The sequence below is a fragment of the Eumetopias jubatus genome, unplaced genomic scaffold (assembly GCF_037043125.1).
Source record: "Eumetopias jubatus isolate StellerSeaLion01/CBP00866 unplaced genomic scaffold, mEumJub1_p1.0 scaffold_5, whole genome shotgun sequence".
NCBI lineage: Eukaryota > Metazoa > Chordata > Mammalia > Carnivora > Otariidae > Eumetopias > Eumetopias jubatus.
In genome coordinates, this window is record NW_028274811.1 from 49156309 (window position 1) to 49181212 (window position 24904).

Consider the following 24904-nt stretch of genomic DNA (forward strand, 5'->3'; position numbering starts at 1 on the left):
ATTCACAGCAAAAGTGACCAGGAAGTGTAAAGAGTTCCCATATTCCCCTGCCTCCCCCACCCCAGCACACAACCATCTCAACTATCAATATCCCACACCAGAGAGGTACATCTGTTACAAATGGTGAACCTACATTCACACATCATTCTTTCTCAAAGGCCACAGTTTACGTTAGGGCTCACTCTCGGTGATATACATTCTAGGGGTTTGGACAAATGTGTAACGACATGTTTCCACCACTATAATACCATGCAGAATAGTTCCACTGCCCTAAAAATTCTCTATGTTCTGCCTCTTCATCTCTCACTTTCTGGCTAATGCTGGCAATCACAGATGATTTTCCTGTGTGCATAGTTTTGCCTTTTCCAGAATGTCATATAGTTGGAATCACAGAGTATGTAGCTTTTTCAGGTTGGCTGCTTTCACTTAGTAATATGCATTTAAGATTCCTCTACATCCTTTCATGGCTTCATAGCTCTGTTTTTAGTGCTGAATAATATTCCATTGTCTGTATGTAGCACATTTTACTTATGCACTCACCTACTAAAGGGCATCTCAGTTGCTTCCAAGTTTTGGCAGTTATGAATAAAGCTGCTGTAAATATCTATGTGTAGATTTTTGTGTGGACATAAGTTCTGGGGTAAATACCAAGGAGTATGACTTCTATATCATATGGTAAGAGCATGTTTAATTTTGTTAGAAACTGCCAAACTACCATCCAAAGTGGCTTGACCATTTTGCATTCCCACTGCAATGAATGAGCGTTCCTGTTGTTTGACTTCCTTACTTGCATTTGATGTTCTCAGTGTTTTGGATTTTGACCATTCTGATAGATGTGGAATGGTATTTCATTGTTATTTTAATTTGCAATTCCTCAATGACCTATGATGTCGATCATCTTTTCACATGCTGTTTGCCATCTCTATATCTACTTTGGTGAGGTGTCTGCTAAAGTTTTTTGCTCGCTTTTTAATCAGGTTGTTCACTTTCTTATTATTGAATTTTAAAAGTTCTTTGTATGTTCAGGGACAAAAAATGACAAAAAATATTTTGTAAATATTTTCTCCCAGTCTGTGGCTTGTCTTCTTATTTCTGGACATTGTTTTTCACAGAGCAGAAGTCTTTTAATTTCAGTGAAGTTCGTCTTATGCATTGTTTGTTTCATGGATCATGCCTTTGGTGTTGCATCTAATAGCCAAGGTTATCTAGGTTTCCTCCTGTTATCTTCCAGGAGTTTTACACTTTTGCATGTTGCATTTAAGTCTATGATCCATTTTTTAATTGAAGTGTAATTAACATACAGTGTTATATTAGTTTCAGGTGTATGACATTGATTCAACGGTTCTCTACATTACTCAATCACGATAAGTGTAGTCATCATCTGTCACCATACAATGTTATAACAATTATTGACTGTATTCCCTATGCCATACTTTTCATCTCTGTGACTCACTTACTTTGGTCTATGATCCATTTTGAATTATTTTTTGTGAAGTCTGTAAGGTTTGTGCCTAGATTAATTTTTTTTTTCTTTGCTTTTGGAGTGTTTACATTTTCTCAGACTTTTTGGTTTTAACAAGTCTGCAGAGTTACTTTAATGTGCAACCTCATCATTTCTTTTAAAACAGCCTGTTAAGTATATTTTTACCCAATTATCAATTACTCAGATTAATAAGGTTATACAAAATAACTGACAGAGTAGAAGTCACTTATACTTGACTTTAAATATACATACTTTTTATGCTTTTTGATCATAGTCTTCTACTGGTAGTAGGAGATAAAGGTGGCTTTGAATCCTACCAATTCATTCTTGAAGCAGATATTTGCATATGCTATATTTCAGGTACCCTGCTAGGACCTTAATGCTATCTTCCCTTATTTAACCCTCAGAGGGCTCATAGGTTAGAGACCAGCCATGGTGGACTTGTTTCTTACAACTCCACCAGATAATTAGGATTAGTCCCATTCTATAAATGAGGAAACTTTGGCCCAGAAAAGTAGGTTATTTGCCCAAGATCACACAGTAAGAAATGGTGAGGGGTCACACTTAGGACCCCATCCTGCTTCCAGAACAGTGATTTCAACATGAAGTAATAATAGAGTGAAGGGGGGAAAATCAACTTGACTTTCATAGACCTTTGATTCGACAGAGCTGGTTACAGCATATATCATCCATTCTCATGTTTGGAATACTTTCTACATTCCTTTAAAGAAATGTGCCACCATGGGCGCCTGGGTGGCTCAGTTGGTTAAGTGTCTGCCTTTGGCTTGGGGCATGATCCCGGAATTCCGGGATCAAAATCGCGTCCCACATCAGGCTCCCTGATCGGCGGGGAGTCTGCTTCTCCCTCTGTCCTTGTGCTCCCTCTCACTCTCTCTCTCAAATAAATAAATAAAATCTTTAAAAAAGAGAGAAAAGAAAAAAATGCACCACCATGGAGGCTCTCTGTAATCCTACATGTTGAATTATCTTTTAATTATATTGCGAGCTGTTAAATCAGACTGCCTGAGCAAGCAACCTCTATTGCAAGCCTCAATTTCTTCACCTGTAAAGTGGAGATAACAACATCTACCTCAGAATTTCTTACCAGAATTTAATGAGATAATTCATGTAAGGCAGTTATAAGTTATTTTTTTTAAGATTTTATTTATTTATTTGAGAGAGCGAGAATGAGAGAGAGAGAAAGCACATGAGAGGGGGAAGGGTCAGAGGGAGAAGCAGACTCCCCGCTGAGCAGGGAGCCCGATGTGGGACTCGATCCCAGGACTCCAGGATCATGACCTGAGCCGAAGGCAGTCGCTTAACCAACTGAGCCACGCAGGCGCCCAGGCAGTTATAAGTTACAAAGTACCCGACTCTAAGGAAATGCTCGGGAAATATTAGGTGTGAGAGAGGGAGGGGGCGTGCATAGTACTGGGGTAATATTCGTAAGGCCTGACAAATTACTAAAGCAGCACAAAATAAACATTCTAAATTAAATTGACAAATTGTTATATAGTTGGCTTGATGTAATAATATCAAAGAAAAATAATATATAAAGAAAAGGCAAATGTTAATTTACCTCAGTTACGTTGTCTGTGACCAAGAAGGAATGTAGATAAATTCATTAAATATGCTAGTTGCACTCAATGGTTCTATTTTAAAATCTCTTGAGAAAATGAGAAAAGTATTGTAAAGTAGGTTCCTTAGCTGAATCCAGATTATAAAATCCCCAGGCTTCCAGGGTATACCTAATGTAAATTTAGCATTCAGAGAAAGAAGAGGAGAGTGGACAAGATAACATTTTCTATGCTGGGAATACACAATCATCAATTATGGACTTGGACTCTCTCCAGATTTTATCTTTTTTTTTCCTTTCTTTCTTTCCTTTTTTTTTTTTTTTAAGCTGACAGCATTTTGAAACAGAGGAAAGGCCCTGTAGGCATAAGTAGTTCATTTTTATTGGAAAGAAAATTTAAGGAGCCAAGGTCCTTGGGATTAAGCACAATGTAGTAAAAAAGTTATTTCACAATGGGAGTTACAGATAGCAACCAAGCCGGTACAACATGAAAGTTGCCATTGTACACAGGCAATCAAGAAAATATGAACAAAAGTTCTGTTACTTTGGGGCGTCTGGGTGGCTCAGTTGGTTGAGCGACTGCCTTCGGCTCAGGTCATGATCCTGGAGTCCTGGGATCGAGTCCCGCATCGGGCTCCCTGCTCGGCAGGGAGTCTGCTTCTCCCTCTGACCCTCTTCCCTCTCGTGCTCTCTATCTCTCCTTCTCTCTCTCTCAAATAAATAAATAAAATCTTTAAAAAAAAAAAAGTTGTGTTACTTTAACCATATCTGGAAGTTAAATGATGCTTAAAGTGAGATAGAAAAACACAAATACTAAGATTCCAGGTGAAATTTAGTGAAAGATGCAGAATTTGTATATAGTTGCTTGTATTTCTATAAAACAATTTTAATTTGTGTCATTCCTTTCGTAGAATGTTTAGATGAAATTAATACAAATTGTCATATTGATTTTTCAGATAACCTAATTTGTGTTTATAATAGTCAATATAAAAAACATTGAAAAAGGACAGGAAAGAAAAAAAATCAATAGTAATTTCATACCTCACAGAGAATCATCATTAATGCTTCTGTCTATCCTCATACACACACACACACACACACACACACACACACACACACACACTTAAGAATGGAAAAATTTATCCAAATTTTCGTTGTAAGTTTTTCATGAGTGAATAATCCAACAGTTATAAATTTTGTAAGTCCACTGTTACTTCCTTAGGTTAAAGGAAGTGAAACTAATGAGTCAAATATTTTTTTTATTTTAACAAGGAATAATTTACATATAAGAAGTTGCATAGTTCTTATTTGTTCATTTTGGTTAGTTTTAAAAATTGTATACACCCACGTAAACACCAACACAAGATCTAGAACATATACATCACTCCTGAAAGTTCCCTCATGCCCCTTTCAACCAGTTCTTTCCCCCAAATCATTCTGATTTTTGTCAGCTCAGGTGTGTCTTGATAACATCTTTGTTAGATTGCATTCCAGAAAGTTAAATTATTTATACCTGTACCAGCAGCGTATGAAGTTGCTGGTTTCTCCTTATGCTAAGTAATATGTATGTGTATGTTGTAATATATCACAGATAACAGGTAAAGATACATTAATCTTTGCCAGTTTCTACTTTGTATTATTTTGTATTTCTTTGTTTACCGGTAAGGTTGAACTTTTTAGGGGTTCCTGGGTGGCTCAGTAGGTTAAGCGTCTGCCTTCAGCTCAGGGTCCTGAGATTGAGCCCCACACTGGGCTCCTTGCTCAGCGGGGAACCTGCTTCTCCCTCTCCCTCTCCCTGCACTCCCCCTGCTTGTGTCCTCCCTTTCTCTCTCTGTCAAATAAGTAAATAAAATCTTGAAAAAAAAAAAAAAGTTGAACTTTTTAAAGATGTTAACTGGCCATTTATATTTCATCACTCTTGTGGTGGTGGTGGTGAATTGTATTAGTATGATTATATACTTCTTGCTGATTTATAAAATTTCTTAAATATGAAGGATATTTTTGGTTTTAAATATTTTTACTAGTTTGCCATTACGATTTGTGTGGGGGTTGTTTTGTTTTGTTTTGTTTTTAACATGGAGTTTTAAATGTGCATTGCTAAATCTGCCAGTCTTTTTCATGTTTGTGGCCCAATGTCATTCTTTAGGTTTCCATAATCCTATGTAAATACCTACTTATATCTTTCCCTAGTGTTTTTATAATTTTATTTTTATTTTTAATTGACATCTTTACCTGGAATTGATTATTTGGTGTATTATGTTAAATTATTCTTGCAACGTTTTTTTCTATATTGCTAACTTCCACTATTGAATAATCCTGTGTTCCCCCCCCCCCACTGATATTAAACACATCCTTTGTCATAGAGTAAGGCCTTAGGAATATTTTTGAGTCAATTTCATTATTTTACATGGATTTTTCTGTCTGTTCCTGTGTCAGTACTTCACTACTAAATTATTGTAGCCATATAATAGTATTTAATATCTGGTAAGCAAGTTGGACCTTTATTGTTCAACACATATTTTTACACTAAAAGCTTAAGAATCTGGATAATGTGCTCCATTCGTATTTTCTCTGAGGTAACCACACCTGGAAAAATCTTAGACAATTGACCATGGAATCAATAAAAAGGCCGCATTATTTAACAGGTGGCCACTACCTGAATTTCAAGCCTAGTGCCAAGAAGGAAATAATCAGTCTTTAGACAAACTCCCTACCTTCAAAGTAATGGAAAAGATTGCATGTGGAAAATAAGTAGCATAAGGAATAAAAAAGAACAAAATCTAGGATATTTGATTGCCATTTTATGGTATAGGTTTATAAATGTTTTTATGAGAAGTTTGATCAGAATTTTTTCCATCTCCCTGGTACGGAACAAAAAAGCACAAAGGATTAACAAAGTCATACAGTAGATAACATCTCACTTTTATTTTACATGATGTCAATCCCCAGGACATCTAGGATGGCCATATATAAATGCAAGCCACAAAATCTTCTTCCAAAGACATTCATTAATAATCTTCCTACTACCTACCATTTTGAATTATTAACATCCCTTATCCTTTCTGGTATTAATGCAGATAACCAAGTTAAATGTAATAATAATGTTCTGTTCTTTGTGTGCAGCTAATGAAATTTAAAATGTTGGGCTTGGGCTGTTTTTTAGTAGAACTAAAAGTTATAAGAAGAAGCTAACCTTTACTGAACATGTACAAAGCACCAATCCTTTTTAAACCTATAAGCTAGATCTTATTCTTACACCCAAATCATATGGGAAGAATCTAAAGCACAGAAGGTTAAGTAATTTTGGTCAAGACGTCATAGCTAGGAAGTGGTAGTTCTCAAAAATAACTAATCATGCTTGGTTCAATTGTGTGTGTGTGTGTGTGTGTGTGTGTGTGTGTGTGTAATTTTATATTATAACAATTTCTCTAACTGAGCTAGCCTATATATTTTTTGCAGTTGCTTATAAAGAAGCGTTGTTATTTTTTAGACTGTAGGCCAAACAAGTGACTTCAGGACTTTATTATAAATTTTTGGTCAAAAATTGTCGATCCCTCTTAAAATCATGGCAGATATTAAGTCCATGTCCCTAATATTATAAACCCTATATTATTTGAAGAATTAAAATTCAGAACGTTATTTAAAAGTTTAACTTAAACAAGAAGCTCCTCATTTAGCCACATTTACTCATAATTTTCCATGGGAATATAAAGAATAGAGTGGTTATGAGTACGGGATTTGGAATCAGACTTGATTTGAATCTCCATGTGGAAATTTACTAGCCATGTGATTTCAGGTAAACTGTATAACCTTTCTAATCCTGGTTCCTTAAACTGTAATCTGAGGATAATAATAGTACCTTTCTGATAGGTTAGTTTGTGGATTAAATGAAATACTTTTTTTAGAGGATTTAGCAGGGTGTCAGTACTCAACAAATGTTTTGTTATTCTTATTTTTGATGTTATCATTGTTATTTTTGAAAATTAATTTCTCTGTATTTGTCAGTAGATCAAAATGATGATTAGAATTTATACCATTTCTATAATGTTTGACAGTTTTTATGACCTTTTCTTAATTAACCCATAATAAATTGCAGTAGTTAACTTTAGTTTCTATCATAATTCTTTCTGAGATAAAGTAAATTTGAGATTTGATATTTTTATGGTAAACAGTAATGCCTCATTAATGAAATATTGTTTTTTTTTTTTCCTTGAGGCTGGTACTAAAAAAGTGTGGGGTGGAGGGGATATCAATTAAAAATAAAATTTAAATATAATGCAAAAGAACATCATCACTTTAGAGGGCAGAGAATTATAAGCTCAGTGTAATGTAAATGTTTTTCTTCCATTCCTCTCTCTTAGCCAAGTTCTAAAGTAGTAATATGATTATATGGAAGGAAAGAATATGATTATAAACCTTGTTCCCTAATTAGTGTTCATTTTATAAAGGACTGTAATGCTGCAGAAGACCAATGAGATTGTTCATAAATAGGAACTTGTCAGAGTCACTGACCGTGGAAAGGTGGTTATTTTATTTCTAAGCCCTCTGACCAATCCCTGAAGTCACCTCTTTTTCTGCCTTTTTCTTCTGTAAAAAGAAAACTCTTCTGTATTGACTCTGCTTTCATACAGTTTGAACTGAAATAAATTTCTGTCACATTAGGTGTTCATGGATTTGTTCTGAGAGAGATGGGCAGATAGCCATGTACCCCAGCTGCTTACCAGGCCTTTTTGACTGAGAACTCCATCTTCCCAAGTTGTTTTGTTAGTTCACTAGCCACAGAGTAAATGTTATTGGCTGAGCAGTTGGTTAAACCCCAGGGCAGGTGTAAGAATGTGTATTATAGGCTTATTCTGGAAAGCTTCTTAAATCCTTCCACCTGTATCCTACTGAGTGTGAAGCATGTTAGATAGGCAAGAAAGTTGAGAAATTATTCCCATGCTGATGAAGATATTTTAAAAAATTACATCTTTCACTTTTCCTCCAACAATACTATTTATTAAAAACACTCTATAAGGATTATTTTTTTTTTCTTTTTAAATGAGGGAAACAAAAGGTTTTATAAGAGTTGGCTTTTCAAAACCCCAAACCAAGGGAGAAATATTAACATTCATTCAAAATTCAGAAGAAAGGAAGTTTTCCCATGTTAATGGTGAAGAGTAAAAGAAATTCCACTCGTGTTTATCTTTGTTTTCTTTTTCCTTAGGCCAGCGTCTTTCTTGGTTTACCTAATGTTGTTTTCCTATACTTTCTTCATTTGTATTTCAAATATTTAAAAATACATTTTTTTATTTTTTGTTACTATTGTCCTCCTACTATCAATTTTTAAATCTCTCTTCTAAGTTTTGGCCATTTCTGTCTGCATTTTTCTCTGCTTCCTTTAAGTCACGTTTCTGTTTCCCATTTTGAGGCTTCTTTCATCCTTTTCCTCCTCGATTTCCTTCTCTCATTTAGCCTCTTCTGCTTCTCAGTCACCTCTGTCTTGTGCTTCCCTGCTCTGCTGGACATGAAGACCCCAGCGACTTCACCTTCCTGGACTTTTTTTTACATACTTTGATCTCTGGCCTCATTCATGTTTTGTCTGTCTCTTCATATGAATTACTGTCATTTCTACTATCTAATTCCTGTTGAAAAAGACACACTATTTTCATATGTAGTGATACTTTAACTCTTTAACTTCTTAATTCATAAAGAAGCTTTAACATTTGTAAAAAGAACCCTAAGTTACTTGTAATCAGTGATGGAGAAAAGTTCTAAAATTAAAAGTTCATAAGGTTTTTACCTAAATATTACATTTTGATAGTTAAGATACTATCAAAATGAAATAAAAAAAATCATCCAATTGATGTTTTAAAATATATTCTAGAAATAATAAGAAAATGTCAAAAGTTCAAACAAAATTGCCATTTACATTTTAAATAGTATCAAAAGTGAACACAGAATCACAGAAAAAAAAGAGTTGTAATATTTGGGGTTGATAATGTCATTATTCTCTATATGGCGAGTTTTGATTAATTCATTTGAAGTAAAGCTAAAAGCTTATGATTTTCATATTAGATATACTTTCTTAAAATTGTAATAAATACCAAATGTTTAACAAAGTTACCCAGATTCTGCAGAAATTATTTTGATCTTTATTTTTCATTAGCAGCAAAAGTACCTGTTACAGTATCTGTCATCTTTAGGCTTCCCAAGTTTCTAGACTATGAACTGGGAAGCAGGCTTCAGTTTGATAAGTAAGTTCAATACATTCTCTTTAGTTACTTATATGTAAAATAGAATGGAAGAAACCAGGTTATTTGCAGATCTAGAAAATCCAAAGTTATCCACCAAAAGTTCTAAACTGTCAAAGTGATCAAAACAAGGAAATTCTGAGAAATCACCATAGCCAAGATTAGCCTAAGAAAACATGGCAAATAATGTGATATCCTGATTGGGATCCTGGAACAGAGAAAGGGACATTAGGTAAAAGCTAAGTGTATTAGTCTCCTAGGGCTACCATAACAAAATACCACAGACTAGGTGGCTTAAATAATAGAAATTTATTTTCTCACAGTTTTGGAGGCTAGAAGTCTAAGATGAAAGTGTCGGCAGGGTTGATTTCTGGTGAGACCTCTTTCCTTGGCTTGCAGATAACTACCTTCTTGTTCTGTTATCACATGGCCTTCTCTCTGTGTGCATGTGCTCTTCATGGTTCTTCTTCTTTTAAGGACATTAGTTCTCTTTGGATTAAGGCACACCTTTATGACCTCATGTAATCTTTCTTTTAATTGAGGTATAATTAACATATAATATTAGTTTCAGATGTGCGATGTAATTATACAATATTTGTATATATTGCAAAATGACATTTTATCTTAATTACCTCTGTTAAGGCCATATCTCCAAGACAGTCATATTGGGAGTTAGGTCTTCAACTTATGAATTTGGGGAAACACAATTTAGTCCATAACACTAAGGAAATTAAGCTATGGATTTAATAATAAGATATCAATATTGGTTCATTAAATGTAACAAATGTACCATACTAACATGAGATGATAATAATAGGGAAAATTGGTTTGGGGGTATTAGGGAACTGTCTGTACTAACTGCCCAATTTTTCTGTAAATCTAAAACTTGAAAAAATAGAATCTATCTTAAAAAATAAGCAAATTTTTAGAAATGTTTTTTAAGAGTAAGAAAGTAATGATATTTGCCAGTCAGATGCCAAAATTATGAAAAGAGAACTGTAAGAGTGCTGTTGAAAATATAGGTGGATATTTACATGGTATTAATGTGAAGAAAGACTTAAGTATGACTTTAAAGACAGAGACCACAAAGGAAGAGGCTGCTCACAATGACTATATAAAAAATTGTAAAGTTCTATATGGAAGGGAGGAAAAAAGGAAAGAGGGATGGAAAGGAGATAGGTAAGTAAAACTCAACAAAAAAAAAACAAAATTAAAGGACAAATGATAAATTAGAAAAGGTATTTTCAATGTATGTGATGAATATAGATTTATATTCTTAATATAGTAAAATTTCTCACAAATCCATAAGGAAAAGCTGAATATCACATTTTTTAATGGGCAAAGGATATATACACACATATCACAAAAGAAGAAATACAGATAGCCAAATACATGGGAGAAGAGGGAAAACAAAAGCTATTAAAGCAAAATAAGACACTCTGCCAATGAGGGTGTAAATTGATAAATCCTCTCTGTGGAGTGAAGTTAGACCATTCGTATGAAATACCTTAAAAATACACAAATCTTTGTCCTAAGAATTCTACTTCTGGGAATATATCCTAAGCATGAGTAAAGATTCTCTATTATAAATGACAGAAATATCTTAAACAAAAATGGGGAAATCTATCAGCATGGGAAGCTTAAGAAGTAGAGCTAGGGCATGAGTAGATCAGAGAATTCAACCAGTGTCAGGAATCTCTCTCTTTTTTCTGTCTCCGGGCTCCATTTTCCTCTCAGTTGGCCTCATCCATCGACCATGCTTCCCCTAGGGGGTGGGAAAGATGGCCGTCAGAAGCTCTAGGATCATGTTATGGTCAACCCAGTAGTTCTAAGATAAGTTCTTGAACCAATTCTGTTTGGCCTTTTCAAATTCAAATGCCCATGCCCTGATGTAATCACTGATTATTCTGGGCAGACCTATTACATGTGTCCCCTTACTGGGACAAGGATAGGGGATGTCATCCCACTCCAACAACATGGACGTAGAGTGGAGAAGGGTCATTTCTGAAAGAGAAAGAATTATGCTACCAAAAGAAAGAATATTGAACCAGCCTCTCCTCCCCAAAATTTCTACAAATAAGAAAATCCTAATTTTTCTTATTCACATAGATATTATTAGCAGCATTTTGTTTATAAAAGTGAAAATTTGAACAAGCCTAAGAATCCTACAACACAGGGTTGATTGTAAATTGTCTATAGGATGAAATATTAGACATTTTTTTTTTAGATTTTATTTATTTGAAAGAGAGACATTACAATCAGTGGGGAGGAGCAGAGGGAGAGGGAGAAGCAGACTCCCCGCTGAGCAGGGAGCCCCCGATGTGGGGCTCAATCCCAGGACCCTGAGATTATGACCTGAGCTGAAGGCAGACGCTTAACTAACTGAGCCACTCAGGCGCCCCCAAATACTAGAAAATTAATTAAATGATGTAGAAGTATACTTATCTGGGGCACCTGGGTGGCTCAGTAGGGTAAGCATCTGCCTTTGGCTCAGGTCGTGATCCCAGAGTCCAGTTATTGAGTCCCATGTCAAACTCCTTCTTCAGCGGGGAGTCTGCTTCTCCCTCTGCCCCTCCCCACACTCATGCACTCTCTGTCTCTCAAATAAATAAAATCTTAAAAACAAAAAGGTAGAGTTATCTATGTAAAAAAAGATGATTGTAGTATAGTTGGGTATGAAATACAAATTATAAAATTTATGCATGATGATCCCTTTATATATATATGTATATATATACACGTGTATATATACACACACATATTACATATAATACATACATGCGTATATATGTGTGTGTGTATGTACATAGAGATGCACAGGAAAAGTACAGGAAGTGATGTACCTATATATTTACAGTAATTATTAATGAGCTATGAGATGATTGTTTTTTTCTTTTTACTCCTAAGGATTGTGTTAGTTTGCACAAAAAAACCCACAAAAACAGTGAATATATGTTTATCATGCTATGAAAGTTATAAAAATAAAATATCTATAATTCTTTGATTCTCTAAACAGTTTCTACCCTTCAAAATGGCTGTAGTCTAGTATAGACCGGATATATTTTAAAATATACATATAAGCCTCCAAAGTTAGGTAAGATCAAAGAAGTTATGTGTGTATGATGTGTACACAAAAATATTTGAAAAAGTCTGTGCAGTGTAATAGAATATTATGAAATGATAACTTTATACAAGCACAGTTTATATGTAGCACATATACACAAAATATAAAATTAACTGAAATAGTAAGTGTTGGACTTGGTGGAGGCATGATGTTTGAATCTCACTCTAATTATGTGAGGTAACTAGGGTGCATATCACAATCTCCTCTTCACAGATGAAGAAACAGGCCTGAAAAGCAATGTGACTTTCCTACAGTAACAGTTAGTGACTGAACTATAACTCAAACCAGGTCTTCCACCGGCAATCTACAAAAGTTTCCATAGAAAGTATCAGAGAAACTCAAAAGTAAGAGCAGATCCTAAAACCCAGGGCAGTCAGATTTTTAGAAGGAAATGGGAATTACACTTGGGCTTTGAAAGGACAGGGGACACCGACCAGTGGGCAGGGGATGGCAGGACATTCCAGAGAAGTGACATGGACAGAGTATGCTGCAGGCCATCCATAATACAGAGCTGGGTGTGGTCCTTTCAAAGAATCAAATGTGAGCAAAACTTGAAAATTGTTTTGTCTTGCTGAAATTTCTCTTTAAAAACAAAAAGGGCTATTTTTGCTTTTCAAATGCAAATCTCCTTTCCAGTCCTCCCCCTCAAAAGAAATCTTCAACCAGATCATTTAAGTTTCTTATCTGTAGTCCTATAGAATAATGAACTTAAACAATAACTAGGAGTTATTTAGTTGGGTTTCTTAGGAATTCTAATTTAACAGAAAATGAGAAGCTGTCAATACAATATACTAAAAACAAATTATGAGGATGACAGTTTCACAAAGAATGGCAAGGCCTTTCAACCCAAGTCAAGGGAGGCTGTCCGAGGGCAATATATGCATTTTTCCCCCACCAACTAATATCTCAAAGACCAAGAGTACAAAAGACGAATGTCAATCAGTAGGCATTTTAAGTGGCCATTTGAGGAAGAAAAGTGTTGGATTTTCACAGCATAAAGTTAGTAGTGGTGGAATTCTTTGTTTTAGCTTTTTGAAATATTAGCCTTTTCTCTGGTATTGTGGAGTTTGAGAGTTACTGTAGAAAACTCAAGGGTTTATAAACATAATAGCTAAATAATTTGGAATTATATATTAATACTATCAAGGAAAATGGTGAAAAACACCAGAATTCTAGCCAAAGGTTTCAGAAGTGACTGGTTACCCAGAAACATTTATTTATTCATCAAAAATTTATTGAGGGTGTTTTTCCTGCCAAGCATTGGTGACTGGTGCTGGTACAAAGGCAAGTAAAACAGAGCCAACTGCAGTCTGGAGAGGGAGCCTAAACTAGAGAGAGAGACAGAAGAGGGCCTAACCCCACTGGAAAAAGAGGACCGGCCAGGAGAGGAGTCGGGACTCTTTCCCACAAGGGATGACACCTCAGCCAGTACAAGGGAGAGGAGAAGTGTATTACGATAGAGAAGCAGGAGGCAGGCGGGAGAGAACAGGTTTTGTTCGGGAAACTGCAAGTAATTCGGAATGTCTGGATTATAAATGTGATCAGAGAAGGTGATACAGGAACTTGGAATCAAAAGCCAAATTATAGAGGCCACATAAGAAATTTGGGTTTCATTGTGTACACAATGGAGAGCACCAAAGGATTTAAAATAGAAGACTTTTCATGGCTAGATTTGCACCTTTGAAAAATATATATATAACAGAAAAGACCCAGATATCATCATCAACTACAAGGCACTCCTTAGTAATTAGATGCCTGATAGGAGACTGCCAAACCACCACCCTCACAGGGGCAGGCGGTGGACCCTTGACTCTCCCGCTCTGGGACCTCCAGCTGAACGGGGTGTCCCAACCTAGCATCCTCATTTCAGGAAGTATAAGGAAAAATTGAGACTGAGATTCTAGAGAGCAGTGACTAAAGACAATCATGGGAGAAAAATTTACAGTGAAAATTAATTACCTTTTTTTTTTTTTTGCAAGCTTTCATCTAAAAGAGAGGTGTCTTTTCCCAAAGAGCCTCCTACATTGCTCAAGACATTTTTGGAACTTCTCTTTTTGAATTGCTTTAAAGGCCAGCCTGGGAGCCATACAAATAATCATTCTTGTCTCTTTATAGTTGGATTTTTAAAATTTTTTTTATTCCAAAATAAGCAATACCCCATCTGATTTTTTTATCCTACTCACTCAACTTAGCACTGAATTAACTTTCTATTTATTCCTAAAGTTAAATCCATCTTCATGTCATGAAAATTTCTTACCTCTGAAGACATTCAGTAGAGTACCTCATCAACTCCTTACCAGCTACAAGTTTCTTGACCATGAAAAAAAAAGTTTGCCTGTGCAGTGGGGGTGATGACAACATCTTTCCTGCCTCCCCCACACCGTTACTACTCTGAAGATAATAGCAGACAACCCATGAAAGCTTTTTGTAAAGAGCTGTGTCAATGGATGCTCTTCTTGTCGCCTCACGCTTTGCAGGAGATTCCAGAGTGTGCATTTGTTCTAGTGTCTGTGTGTGCATCTCCCTAACAGACTGTTCCCTTTAGGATGGCAGGGCCTGGATCATATCTGGCTTTGTGTCCCCGGTGTCTGACACAGGGTCTCACACATAAAAAGTCCTCAGATGTTTGTTGAGTGAATAACTGAATCTAGTTTCTTGTCTTATCTTCAAACCATATCTAAGAAAAGGATAACACACTTGGGATTATTCAGTTAATGAGCTCAAGGGCCACTTATGCTTCTTCAAATGAGTAGTTTGTCATTAGGAACTAGCTGTTCATCTCTGAAGGGGCCAGAACAAATGGCTGATGAAATAAATCAATGTAAAAACGTAAAGATTCTTAAACCTCAGTGTTGTGGTCTTAACTTTGGCTGTATTTTAAAATCACCAGGAAAAAATTTTAATGAGCAATTTAATTACCAGTGCTGGGGCCCCATCCCAGCACAATTAAATCAATACCTCTGGAGGTAGAAGCCGGGCATATTTTGTAAAGCTACCCAAATGATTCTTACGTGCAGCCTATGTTTGCTGCAGGGCTCTAGGATTAGTCTGTGAGAAACTGCTTAAAAAAAAAATCTGTCAAGGGGCACCTGCCTGGCTCAGTCGGTGGGGCATGTGACTCTTGATCTCAGGGTCGTGAGTTTGAGCCCCACGTTGCAGATAGAGTTTACTTAACAAAAAAATTAAAAATAAAAAAAACCTATCTAGTTTTACATGAGGGATCATAGTCAGTAGGCAAGAACATAAGGTATGCTCACCCTGCAGTCTATGAGTAACAGCTAGCCATTAGGTGAGAGGAGCTCAGTGGAAAAGCAGCAATCAGTATGTGCCGAGGTCTGAGAGGTCATGAAAAGGTGGGCTTGTGCTGAGCATGAGACTTTCTGCAGAGCTATGAGACATTTTAAAAGTTTATCACAGAAATAAAAGATATTCCCTGCCCATAAAAGGAGGTCAAGTGTTAGTTCAGCAGACCAGCTAGTACCAGCCAGCAGGTCTGGCCAGTACAGAGGATCTGGGGGTTTTGCTTTACAATACAAATCACCATTCTCAGCACTGGGAATACAGTTGTGGACAAGACTCAAACCGTCTCGAATAACTGAAGTCTGTTCACAATTAAGTAGACAGCCAGTTACAAAAGGGTAAATGATGAAAGAAACGAAATAAGGTTGGTGAGATAAGAAGATGTAGTTGTTAGAGAGTTTTAAGGGTCCGGCTGAGGTAGTTCAGTCTAATACAATAGTCAATAATTCCTGGTCAAAGAAATGTATAAGAAAGATTATTTTAGGGGCACCTGGCTGGCTCAGTCAATAGAGCATGGGACTCTCAGTCTCAGGGTTGTGAGTTCAAGCCCCATGTTGGGGGTGGAACCTACTTAATTAAAAAATTTTTTAAAGATTATTTTAGAAACCTTGGAGGATTAGAAGAAGGAGAAATAATACAGATATAGAACAGTTAGAACACCTACAAAAATCTAAAGGTGGGTGGTAAGTTCCTAAATTGGCGAGACTTGGGAAGGAGTGGTTTATAGAATTTCCAAAGAAAAAGATGGCTGTTTACATGATAGAAGCATAAGTAGTCTTAATGCATTTTAGTCAGAAACAAATTATTAATACTGGAATTCTATATTACACTACTTACTCTATGTTTGAGAATAAGTACCTCTCTTGTGTTCTCCATTAATATTCATTACTGTCATTTCTTAATCTATTTGATGATTGTGGGAGGACTTTAAAAACTGAATGTCAAATTAGTGAATTTAGTCAAGGTCCAGGTCCTTTTCGAAGAATCAGCTGTTTACTTTTGTTTATAATTTCATACAACCCCATGTGAAAAAAAAAAGACCTTATTCTACCAAATAACCTCTATGAAAATGTAAACCTCCATATTTCTGTAAAACACTAAAGTCAATGTTCTTATTTGAGAATCTGAGCTTATGTAAATTTTTATTAATCAGAATTAAATTTTTTATCTTTGCCTTCAAGTGAACAAGTTCTGGGGTGCCTGGGTGGCTCAGTCATTAAGCATCTGCCTTCGGCTCAGGTCGTGATCCCGGGGTCCTGGGATGGAGCCCCACTTTGGGCTCTCTGCTCAGTGGGGAGCCTGCTTCTCCCTCTCCCTCTCCCCCTGCTTGTGTTCCCTCTCTCGCTGTGTCTTTCTCTGTCAAATAAATAAATAAAATCTTAAAAAGTTCTAAAATGTTCATATGTAAATGATCAGTGTGCAATTAATTCCAAAAAATTAACTGCTCTTGTTGGGCCAGTTCCAATCACCAGACACAGAGTGAATAGTATTGAGTTATTGGGACATACAAACTTGTAAATGACCAGACCCTTATGTCCTTGAGTTAAGTCTGTAGTGTAAGTCTGCATGTATATTCTCATAGGAGGCTGTAAAATGTGGGCATGCTTTCAATTCATGCAGTCTGTGATTTATGGAGGCACATAGGTCCGGAGTTTATTATGCTGAAAATCATAATAACTGTTTTGTTTTGCTTTTTAAAATGAAGTGACCAAAGCATGTTGAAAGATAAATGGGTGAACCATTTTGATTATGCTTTTATTTCTATTAAAGATTAAATATTATTGCTGAGTAACCAGCCATGCTAAGTATTATGATATTAAAGCTGAAGTAGTTTGTAAGCTGATAGCCCCTTCTTTCCTCTGGGTTTAGGTTTGTTATTAATCAAAATGTTGGACTTGTTTAGTGCAGTGGTGTATGAAACAAACAGTTGAAAAAGACAGCTACTTTAATTTACGGCTTTCTGTTTTTTTGCAAATTTGTAGGAAAATCTGTTTCTCTTTGTGGACTTTGTGCTGTTGTTCACATGTCTAGAGTTCATTTCTCATACCAGAGCCAACTAAATCCAATAGTTGCAAGCTACTCTCATGGGATAGAAAGGAGGAAGGTGCCTATAAGGTTTTAATTGACAAGTTCTGGTAAAGTCATTTTTGAAATGTGGGCAGTCCCTAATAGAAATGGATATTACAAAACATCCATCTGTATTTTTGGACAGAGAGAGCAATAATTTCTGAAATAGAAAAATGTGTATATAGAAAGATATTAATAAGTTAACTAAAGACAGTGGTTTTGTTTTTCACTATCAATATAGGAGTATTGAATAAAATTGTTTTAAAGGGCATGTTTCGAGCTACTTCCTGGTTTCAACTTAGGTATCTGCACAAGAATCATTTGCTAAACACTTACTGAAATGCAGTGCAGGGTCTGTATTCTCCACGATGTGTAGTAAAGGACCTTCAAAAGGACATCCCGCCACCCTTCTAAACTTGTTCCTCAGAAGTGGAAATACAGGGCACCTGGGTGGCTCAGTCGTTAAGCGTCTGCCTTTGGCTCAGGTCATGATCCCGGGGTCCTGGGATCGAGCCCCACATCGGGCTCCCTGCTCTGCGGGAAGCCTGCTTCTCCCTCTCCCACTCCCCCCTGCTTGTGTTCCTGCCATCGCTATGTCTCTCTCTGTCAAATAAATAAATAAAATCTTAAAAAAAAAAAGAAGTGGAAATACAATTCCTAAAAAGTATACTTTGTGGGGAATGCAGCACAGATTGTAAGATGTGTCATAGAAAAAGACCACCTCTCATTACCTGAAACAAAAGGTTTAATTTATTACTTAAGTAAGGAAGAGCTATGCCTTTAGGCCCAGTCTCTGAGCAAAGTGGGTTGCAAATCTTATACAGAGTTTTGGGGTCAGGGATTATTTAGGGATTGACATCAGTCTCAGAAGCCCCATTACTCACGAGAGACTGTCGGTGATTGGCTGGCTTTCAGAAATATGTTTGCTAGAGAACCCACCACTGATTGGCCAACTGTCAAAAGCATAAGGCTGTCACTGATTAGTTGGCTTTCAAAGGTGTATTTACTGAACTTAGTTGTCAGTGATCCTTTAGGCCTAAGCAAAGTATCATTAATTGATTAAATCCAGTTTGATTGTGTTTCAAACTGGTTCTAGTTGTTCTTTGTTACCATGAATGTAGAACAATCAGACTTTTTCTAGGAGTTGGAATTTTTTTTATTCTCAGAAGGTAATACTTAAACACTGTAGGAAATTGAAAGCATAAGAAAATCAGACTTGAGGAATCCATTTAAATAAGCAACGATCTTATGATGCATTTCCTTTTTTTTCATATTTGTAGCTTCTAGGATTTTATTAGTATCTCCAACTGAAAAGTTGTAATCAAAACCTATGAATACCCTATCTTCCTCTTCCCACAAAGAATCTACAGATTTATCCTACTAAATTGTATGATTATCCATGATAAAATTGATGCTATTTATTCTGTCACCATAAGCTTAATTCAGAACTTTTCTTTCTATTTCTTCCATTAAATATATCTGCTCATTTTAAAAGAAGATAGAAACAATTTAAAGTGGAAACTTAGGAAGCATGGGCCTCAATATCACCATTCTTGAAATTATCTATCAGCATGGTTTTTCCCCTGTAATTGCTATGGTAAAGAGGTCACTATACTCTCTGATTTTCTTTTTTGTTGTTGTTTTGTTTCTTTCTTTTTCTTTTTTATATAGTTGCCATACAATGTTGCATTAGATTTTGGTGTACAGCATAGTGATTCAACTATCTATACCTTATACTACGCTCACCGCAAGTGCAGCTCCCATCTGTCACCATGCAACACTATGGCAGTACCATTGACTATATTTCTTATGCTGTGCCTTTTATTTCCATGACTTATTCATTCCACAAGTGGAAGCCTGTACATCCCATGCCTCTTTACCCATTTGGCCCATCTTCCCATCCCCAACCCCTCTGGCAACCATAAGTACTCTGTATTTATAGGTGTGATTCTGTTTGTTTATTGATTTGTTTTGTTTTGTAGATTCTACATCTAAGTGAAATAACATGGTATTTGTCGTTGACGTATTTCAGTAAACATAATACCCTCTAGGTCCACCCATGTTGTAAATGGCAAGATCTCATATGATACTTTTTGTAAAAAAGGGTGTTTACTAAAGCAAGAGAAGTGTAAGAAGTCAGCAGTTCTGACGGGTGATAGGGAATGTTCATGTATTGAAATTAGTTATGAAACTTGATGCAAATAACAAATTATTAATAATGAAGTATAGAAATGTGTATCTGATTTACCTCATTTAGTAAGTTAAAATAGATTCTAGGTCATCTCTATAATAATATCACTTGTACTAATTGCATTCCAGTAAGCTTTTCTGGAATGGAAGGGGTGGGAATAGAGTTAAGACTCAACTTGTCAGCCCTCAAGAACAGTAGCTACTGAATCCTTAGTACCACTAATATTGTAACATTTTATTTCCCACCAAAATATTTTCTTCAAAATCTGAATATGTCCATGAGAGTATATCACATAAGTAAACTTCTCTCAGCATTTGTGCTACTGCAGGGAAAAGGTGTGGGGGATTTGTGCTAGTACCTATTGCCCAAATCTCTGCTTATTCAGGGGAAAAGAAATTCATGTAATATTTGGGTTTCATATGAAAGTTACAACGGGTGTATGGGGAGTGTTAATCCCATAGGCAATTTAGCCCTATCAGCTGTGATAAAAGTGTTGGGTATGCCCACTTTAAAACTGCTTAACTAACAAGTGGGAAAAGCCTTAGTAGTTTTGTTTATATATCAAAATTGAATTTTTCTCTTTCCAAATTCATTCAACTGCCCTGAAATCTGGTCTTTCACTTCCCCATTTATTTCTGACACCTCCTAATGGGGGCAGAGCTAATCACTTACATATTTCCCTGCTGCTAAGGATAGCCAGCTTATGACCACTTATGATTCAAGCACATGTTGATACCTTAAGACCAGTAAGCATTTGATAAAGTGGGAAAGCAGGATGGTTAAATTTGTTGTAATCAACAGTAAGAGGAGGAAATTAGTCCATGGAGTTATGCCAAAGCTTAGTTTCCTTTTGCATGAAAAAAAAAATCCTTTTTTTTTAACCCTGCAACTCCCCATAAAAGGCAGTCATAACACCATTTGAACAAGAATTTTCTTAACACATTCCTGACTCTTGACCCCTTTAACTACTGAAAACAAAAAGATCAGATAGGGCTGGTTTATTGTCTGGAGTTCTGCCCTGCAACCCTGCCCACTCTCACTAAGTGAGTGTGCTCTTTATAGAAGCTGGCAAAATGTTCTCTGAGTTTAGTTGAAGGAACACTTCTGGGTAGAATCCCTTTAACCTCCCATCAGGAAAGGACCTTCAAGTGAAGACTGAGGCAAAAAGACTCATTACTAAAAATACAAAGCAACAGAACAAATTCCAGACATGTTTCTCAAATTTAAGTTGAGAAATCAGATACACATTTCTATACTATACTCTGAGAAGTTGGTTTCCATATGGTATAAGCACCAATAAATAAACCCATGTTGGTGTTCTGTACCCTTATGGTTCATTATGCCAAGGACAGTATAGTATACAATTTCTACTTTCTGTTCTGCCAAAAATCACTGAACCATCTCTCTCCCTCTTCAGGATGTCGCATGTACTTCAGTTTGAGGATAAAACCAGAAAAGTGAAAGATGCAAGCATGCAAGATTCAGACACATTTGAAATCTATGATCCTCGAAATCCAGTGAATAAGAGAAGACGAGAAGAAAGCAAAAAGCTGATGAGAGAGAAAAAGGAAAGAAGATAAAATGACAGTAATGTTAACTAGAACTAGCTAGAAATGTGCCTGCAATAAGTGGCCTTATAACAGCCCTTGTTCCCAACAGCATCACTTATAAGGGTGTGAAAAGAAGTATTTTCAAACCTATTGTCTGGTTTTGAAGAACAATTATCTTGTTATGTAAATTGTGGAATGATTTAAGCAAATGTTTTTGGTTACTGGTACATGCTTTTTTTCCCCTCCATTTGACCTTTTATAGTGCAAAATCTGAAATAAAATAACTTTCCTGCCAGTTTACATGTTAACTATTTGCAGACTGCCAGCCGGTGTGTCTTTTTATCCTAAAATATGTGAAGGCTTTGTTTTTAAGATTTTTTTTATAAGAAGTTCTTGCAAAAAAGAATATTTAAGGGAAAGCTCCCTGGCATCTGTTACCACATTACTAAATTTAGAATATAATAAAAAAATACATAATATAAAGATTGATTTTTGTTGTTGTTTTGGATATAAATATCTAAAAATAATAGCCAGATCAGTAAGACTCAGTAGCCCCATGCGTTAATGCTTGAGGAATCCCCAAGGAATATTCTCACCTGGGTTTTACAGATGTAATCAAGACACTAATACACTAAGTAATATCAGCCAAGCTTACTGCACACACTGGCCTAATACGGAGCTCCTGTCTATTCCTCTGTCCTTCTCAGCTTAGCAACAGCAGGAGCACATGCAGAGGTCCCATTCTAGCAACAGAACTCATCAAGAATTTAGCCTTTGATGACAACCACGCATACTGGTTATTTACTATATATTATCTATATTTTACTCAGTTTTTCTAGAATCTGACTCCTCAAATTATACCACAGGCTGACTTTCAGTTACCTAGTTAAACCTCACCACCCACATCTTTTCAGATAGTGTCTCATTGACTCTCTTTTTCCAAATATAATCCAACAGATTTTCTCTAGAGCACTTGTTCTCAAAATGTAGTCCCAGATATTACACTGCGGTGTATTACACTACAACAGTATCACTTGGAGACACGTGAGAAATGCAGATTCTTGCCATACTCCGCACCACTACCACCACACCTCCAGATTATTGAATCTGAAACTTTGAACCCAGAGGGTTTGTTACACAGATTGCTGGCTTCACTGCTGATGATTCTATCTTTGGAGCATGGCAATATCTAGTGAAGTTAAAGATATGCATGTCCCATTTATCCAAAAATTCTTTTTTTTTAAGATTTTATTTATTTATTTGTCAGAGAGAGAGGGAGAGAGACAGAGAGTAAGCACAAGCAGGGCGAGTGGCAGGCAGAGGGAGAAGCAGGCTTCCCGCTGAGCAGGGAGCCCAATTCGGGGCTCGATCCCAGGACCCTGGGATCACAACCCGAGCTGAAGGCAGATAACCGACTGAGACACCCAGGCATCCCCTTTATCCAACAATTCTAATTCTACGTCTGTCCCCTAAAGAAATTCTCACACATTGCTCAAGGAGACCTGTACTAAATATACATTGAAGCATCAACAAAAGAATGGATAACTAAGGGGCACCTGGGTGGCTCAGTTGGTTAAGCATCTGCCTTCAGCTCAGGTCATGATCTCAGGGTCTTGGGATCAAGCACCACATCGGGCTCCCTGCTCAGCCAGGAGTCTGCTCCCTCCTCCCTCTAACCCTCCTCCCTGCTTGGCTCTCTCTCTGTCTCAAATAAACAAATAGAATCTTTAAAAAAAAAAAAAGAATGGATAACTAAGTTGTTTTGTATATCCATACTATGGAATACTGTGTAGTGACAAACAAGTTATATGTGTTAGCTTATCTTAAAAATAATATGAGAAAAGGGAACCATCTCTAAAAATTTAAAACATGCAACACAGCATTCTATTTTGTTTAATGATGTACACATGTAGCAAAAGTATAAAAACATGAATGAAAATAGTGGTTACCTTTGAGGAGGTAGAAGTAACATATAGGGGGCTTCATTTGTGTTTGTAATGTTTCATTTCTTAAGGGAGATGTTAGGTACTTAAGCCTCATTATATTCTCTCTATATTCTAGAATGCCTGAAATATTTCATATTTTCCCTTTATGATCATATCAAGAACCTGAGGGGAGAAGACAGAAGGACTCCCAATAGTAACAAGAACACTTTCTTTTTTGCTTCAGAAGTAGGGCAAAATCTCAAAGAGGAGGAGAGGGGTGCTCCGGGGAAATACCAACACACTCAAAAGCAGGGTAATTAGTAGACACCAACCCACCAAAATATAAGCTAGTGTTTAGAAGTGTGCCCTATCTTCCCCTCACTACAAAGTTATAATATCAGTTGTTTCACAGATACTCACAAAGCAAAATTATGTTTTCCAAACTCACAAAGTTTCTGTTGGTTATTAGGAAATACATTAGCACTGGATTTGTTTATATTGAAGAATCCTATAGGTTTCTCTCCTGTTTCTACCTGAATGTGTCCATCTTTAAGAATAGAGGGGACCACAGGCCTCCAGAGAACAAGCCAGAAGAATATTTGTAAGCATAAAAATATAACTGAGTGACAAATTAAACCCTCAGGTTGGTTGAATGCTCCTTATCCGGCTTTAACCACAAGGAACAGAAAAACCTGAAATTTTACAGAGATTAGAATCCCATCTGAAAATTTCACCATGATAGTAAAATTCACTTAAAACTTAACTGCATCAGGGCGCCTGGGTGGCTCAGATGGTTAGGCATCTGCCTTCGGCTCAGGTCATGATCTCAGGGTCCTGGGAATTGAGTCCTGCGTCAGGCTCCCTGCTCAGAAGGGGGCCTGTTTCTTCCTCTCCCTCTGCTGCTCCCCCTGCTTGTGCTCTTTCGCTCTGTCAAATAAATAAATAAAATCTTAAAAAAAAAAAGAACTTGGGCGCCTGGGTGGCTCAGTTGGTTAAGCAACTGCCTTCGGCTCGGGTCATGATCCTGGAGTCCCGTGATCGAGTCCCGCATCGGGCTCCCTGCTCAGCGGGGAGTCTGCTTCTCCCTCTGACCCTCCCCCGTCTCATGTGCTCTCTCTCTCTCTCTCATTCTCTCTCTCTTTCAAATAAATAAATAAATAAATCTTAAAAAAAAAAGAACTGCATCATAGCAATAACAATTTTTAAAGCTTAAGAACATAGTTAAATAATCTATTAAATATGGTATTAAATGTGCTTATAGTAAAGTCTTTGGCATATCACAGGAATGTTTGGGCCAAAAAAAAAAAATCAGTTCAAAGACAAAAAAATAAAAAACACATAAGAAAATTAAGCTTTATAGTTCTTCTAATTTTATATTTATTTGGGTTTACTTTTCTTTTATGTGTCTTGCTGTAGGGATGTCACCCTGAAACAGTGAAGTCTATCAGCATTCTT

At 36.4% G+C, this 24904-nt stretch overlaps 1 protein-coding gene across 3 annotated transcripts in view; it reads left to right on the forward strand.

The window, feature by feature from the left end:
* Positions 1–24904, forward strand: part of CWC27 (CWC27 spliceosome associated cyclophilin) — a 208757-nt gene that overhangs the window by 174009 nt on the left and 9844 nt on the right. For 2 of the 3 annotated variants that reach the window (XM_028123881.2, XM_088023328.1), the window contains one exon: positions 21392–21986. The exons of the other annotated variant lie outside the window; for it this stretch is intronic. In XM_028123881.2, the coding sequence (XP_027979682.1) occupies positions 21392–21554 (163 nt within the window). In that variant the 3' untranslated portion in view covers positions 21555–21986. Of the gene's footprint in view, positions 1–21391; positions 21987–24904 lie in introns of those variants that run through there. 3 annotated transcript variants of the gene reach the window in all.